Here is a 4,740-nt window from a genome sequence, read left to right on the forward strand (position 1 = left end):
CCGGGTTCAAATCTGACCCCAGACACTTCCCAGCTGCGTGAGCCTGGGCAAGTCACTTAACCCCCATTGCCTAGCCCTTACCACTCATACTCAGTACTGATTCTAAAACAGAAGGTAAGGGATTTGGGGAAATTAAATTTAAAAATAAATGTCTAAGTCTCAGGGACCCCCAGGGCTCTGTGGACCCCACTTTGGAGGACCAGTACTCTAAGAGAATTCCATACGCTTGTGCCACATGAGTTTGTGACATATAGAGTCTGTGTATGGCATTCGGAGGCACATACATATGGATCATATGCTATTCCTAAAATGTCCATAGCCACCTTCATAAGGGCAGCTAGGTGGTACTGACAGGGTACCAGGCCTAAAGGCAGGAAGACTCATCTTCCAGAGTTCAAATCCAGCCGCAGACACTTACTATGTGCCCCCGTGTAAGTCACTTCACCCTGTTTGCCTCAGTTTCCTCATCTGTAAAATGAACTGGAGAAAAAAATGGCAAACCACTCCCAGGATTTGTCCAGAAAACCACAAACTGGGTCACAAAGAGTCAAACACACCTGAAACAATAAAAAGAACTAAAACACAATATGTGTGCATGGATTGGGAAATAGTGGCTTGGCAGAGATACTGGCATGGTTGGCCACTTCCTTCTCCAACTCATTCTGCAGTGCAGAAAACTGAGGCAAACAGGGCTAAGGGACTTGCCCAGAGTCACACAACTAGTGAGTGTCTGAAATCAGGAAGACGAGTCTTCCTCCCGCAGGCCTGGCACTCTATTCACTGCACCCTCTAGTCGTCCAAGGATTTTATATTTGACCCTGAGCACAAGAGGAAGAGTGCTTGATGAAGGTCCATCTGACGGCAGAGCTGGAGAAGGGAGAGACTTGAAGAGGGTAAACCAGCCAAAAAGTACTGAAATCGTCCAGAGGGTCTGCACCAGAGTGACTGCATTGTCAGAGGACAGAAGGGACTGATCGGAGAGATATTATGAAGATAAAATCCATAGGACTCGGCAAATGAGAGACTTAGGAGTCAAGGATATCTCTTACGTTTGAGCCTGGATGACCAGAAAGATGGAAATTAAGAAGAAGGGAAGGCTTGGGTGGAAAGATAATGAGCTTAGTTTGTACATGTCAGATTTAAGATGTCTCCAGACTATCTGGTTTGAAATGTCCAGGAGGCATTAATGCATTGCTGGTGGAGTTGTGAATTGATCCAACCATTCTGGATGGCAATTTGGAACTATGCTCAAAGGGCTTTAAAAGACTATCTGCCTTTTGATCCAGCCATAGCACTGCTTGGATTATACCCCAAAGAGATAATAAGGAAAAAGACTTGAACAAAAATATTTACAGCCGCGCTCTTTGTGGTGGCAAAAAAACTGGAAAATGAGGGAATGCCCTTCGATTGGGGAATGGCTGAACAAATTGTGGTATCTGTTGGTGATGGAATACTATTGTGCTGAAAGAAATAATGAACTGGAGGAATTCCATGTGAACTGGAACGACCTCCAGAAATTGATGCAGAGTGAAAAGAGCAGATCCAGGAGAACATTGTACACAGAGACGGATACACTGTGGCACAATCAAACATAACAGACTTCTCTACTAGCAGCAATGCAAGAATCCAGAGCAAGGCTGAGGGACTTATGAGAAACAAAACTAGCCACACTCAGAGGAAGAACTGTGGGAGGAGAAACACAGAAGAAAAACAACTGCTTGAACACATGGGCTGATGGGGATATGATTGGGGATGTAGACACTAAACAATAACTCTAGTCCTAATATGGAATTAGGTCCTGATCAATGATACATGTAAAACTCAGTGGAATTGTGCAACGGCTAAGGGGAGTTAGGGGGATTTGGGGGAGAGGGAAAGAATATGAAATATGTAACTATGGAAAAATAGTCAAAATAAAAATTAAAACAAATAAATAAATAAAATTAAACGTCCAGGAGGGAATTGGGGAAACAAGACTGGAGATCAGGAGGAAAGTGAGGACTGATTAAATTAGCCTGAGAATCGTCTGCATAGAGATGAGAATTGAATCCATTGAAGCTGACAAGATGACCAAGCAAGATAGAGGGAGAAGAGAAGAGAGGCTGGAAAGAGATTTGCCATTATTGTGTGTGAAGATAAAGACTGAGAAGGGGTAATCAGGCAGGTGGGAGGAGAACCAAGAGAGAGTAATGTCATAAAATCCTAGAGTGAATTTGAGTCAGAATAGGTATTTGAAGCTCGAACTTCCTGACTTCCCTAGGTGCAGCACACAGTCCTCTACACCCTACCTCTTTTCTGGACACTTCCACTTTGAATCTTACATCTCAGGCTGGAATCTATCTCATACTTCACTCAAAATTTGAAGTTGGAAAGAATTTTAAAGGTTATCTGATCCACCTCCCCCTTATTTTAAAGAAATTGTCAGTATCTTTTTTTAACATCATCTCCATTTCCCTATAGATATCTTCCTCCTCTTTCTCTCCCCCAGAGCTATCAGCTCAGCAAAAACAACCTACACAAGAGTCAGAAAATTCCACCGTGCATTACTGCATTTCACCCCCTCACTCCATTGCATCTGAGAAGAAGGAAGGGCAGTCCATGGTCCTCTCTCATGTTTCCTTATTATTGCTCTGTTTTGCCTTTATGTGGCTGGAGATATTTTGTAAGACATAAGCTTACTTAGTTCTGTTTATTTCACTCTGTATCAGTTCATATAAATCATCCCATCACTCTGTGCGTATTTCATAGTCATCACTTCTTCCCAGACAGTAAGATTCTATCACATTTGGGTATCACAACTTGGATAGTCATTCCCCAATCAATGGGCATTTCTTGTATTTCTAAATCTTGGTGCATTTTCCACCTGTGACCTTCTTGGGATGTATGACTAGCAATGAGATGTCCGAGTTTGTAGTCCAAAGGCTATGGACATTTTAGTCACTTTCTTAGCACAACTGTTTCACTGTGCCTGGAATATAATAGGAGCTTAATAAATTTTTGTCTATTAATTAATCGACATTGCTTTCCAGAATCATGGAACTAATTCACAACTCCATCAGCTATCAACAATGTATTGGGGTGCCTTGTCTTTCTAGAGCCCCTGCAACAAGGACTATTTTCATCTTTCATGACCTTTGCCAGTTTTCTAGGTGTCAGATGAGACCTCAAAATTGTTTGGGTTTGCTTTTCTTTTATCGTTAGTGATTTTGAGGAGTCTTCCTTAAAACTGCTAATAGTCTGACGTAAAAAAAATTGTGTGTGTCTCTTTTGAGTACTTATCCGCTGGGGAATGGCTTTTGGGTCGTGATGTGGGTGAAATCATTTATAAAGTCTTAGACTCATCCCTCACCTCCATCAAAGACTCTGAGCTCACGTGGACTGGGGCTGACCCAAAAGGGTCCGATTCTCTCTCTGGATCATTGCTTCCATCTGGACATCTCCAGAAAAATCTTTAAATAGTCTCGTAGTGTAGTTTTGGAGTCAACAAGGCATGGTGGACAGAAAGCCTGCCTTAGAACCAAGACCTGCCTCTGTCTAACACATACCAGTTCTGTGACTCTGGGGGGGACGTTTAACTTCTCAGAGGCCCCCCACAACTCCCTAAGGTTATAAATTGCTAAGCAGTGGCTGATACGCATTGAGAGAGGGAGCTTCCTCACCAGAAGTTCATTACATCAGTGAAATGAAAGGTCTGGGCAAAAGGTAATGGCTCGTGTCTAGGTCCTCCAAAATGTGTGTAGCAAACGTAACCATGTGCTAAAGAGACACTGAACGGCCTAGCTTGTAGCAGGTATCGGGCGTTTCCTGCCCAAATCAAATACCTAAAGTTGCAAAGGACTCGCAAGAAGCTATGAACACATAAAGCACTCAGACACCCTACTGGGCATCCCCTCCTCTCTGTGAAGGAATGAAAAAGTCTTTATTAAATGCTCACTATGTGCTAAGCTCAGAGGTAATGAGCAGCAAAGTGAAGAACCTCTCCAGTCTAACAGGGAGTGGAAGCCAGGGAGATTGGTTTACAAATGTACAGAAGTGGCGAGCAACGCTATTGGGGGCTGGGGGGGAGGCAGAATGGCATACCCTTTCCAGGAGCAGCGACGGAGTAGATTTGATTATGGTCCCAGAACTTCATTGCACTGGGCTGGTGGCAGCTGAGAAGCTGTCCAAGGTGGAAGCAAATCCAGGTGGGATCTTGGACCTCTAGATAGAGTCAGTGACTAGGACAACACTGATCAAGACATCTGGACAGGAGTTCTGGGCACGGAAGGGGAGAGGGCTGCTGCACATGCCCTCCCCTTCACATCTGACCTACAGAGGCAGAGCAATTCATGACCACAGCGAGGAAAGCAGAAAGAGGCCCACATCTCTGTCCCCTCTGATCTTAATCGCTTGATCAACAATCAATATAATATTGAGTTGAAGGGGCAGCAAGGTGGCTCAGGGGATAGAGAGCCGAGGCTAGAAATGGGAGTCCTGGGTCTGAATCTGGCCTCAAATATTTCCTAGCTGCATGACCCCGGGCAAGTCACTTAACCCCCATTGCCTAGCCCTTACCACTCTTCTGCCTTGGAACCTATACCCAGTATTGATTCTGATACTATACTATATACATACTAGTATATATATACTATATAGTCAGTATTGATTCTAAAGCAGAAAGTAAAGGAGGAGGAGGAAGAGGAGAAGAAGAAGAAGAATGAGGAGGAGGAAGAGGAGGAGGAGGAGGAGGAGGAGGAGGAG

At 44.0% G+C, this 4,740-nt stretch overlaps 1 protein-coding gene across 1 annotated transcript in view; it reads left to right on the forward strand.

The window, feature by feature from the left end:
* The first annotated feature begins 4,114 nt into the window (after nucleotides 1-4,114).
* LOC123240879 (cytochrome P450 2F2-like) overlaps nucleotides 4,115-4,740 on the forward strand; it is a 22,696-nt gene continuing 22,070 nt past the window's right edge. The window contains exon 1 of the mRNA XM_044668591.1: nucleotides 4,115-4,184. Within this exon, the coding sequence (XP_044524526.1) occupies nucleotides 4,115-4,184 (70 nt within the window). The remainder of the gene's footprint in view (nucleotides 4,185-4,740) is intronic.

Source organism: Gracilinanus agilis, chromosome 3 (genome assembly GCF_016433145.1).
Source record: "Gracilinanus agilis isolate LMUSP501 chromosome 3, AgileGrace, whole genome shotgun sequence".
Taxonomy (NCBI): domain Eukaryota; kingdom Metazoa; phylum Chordata; class Mammalia; order Didelphimorphia; family Didelphidae; genus Gracilinanus; species Gracilinanus agilis.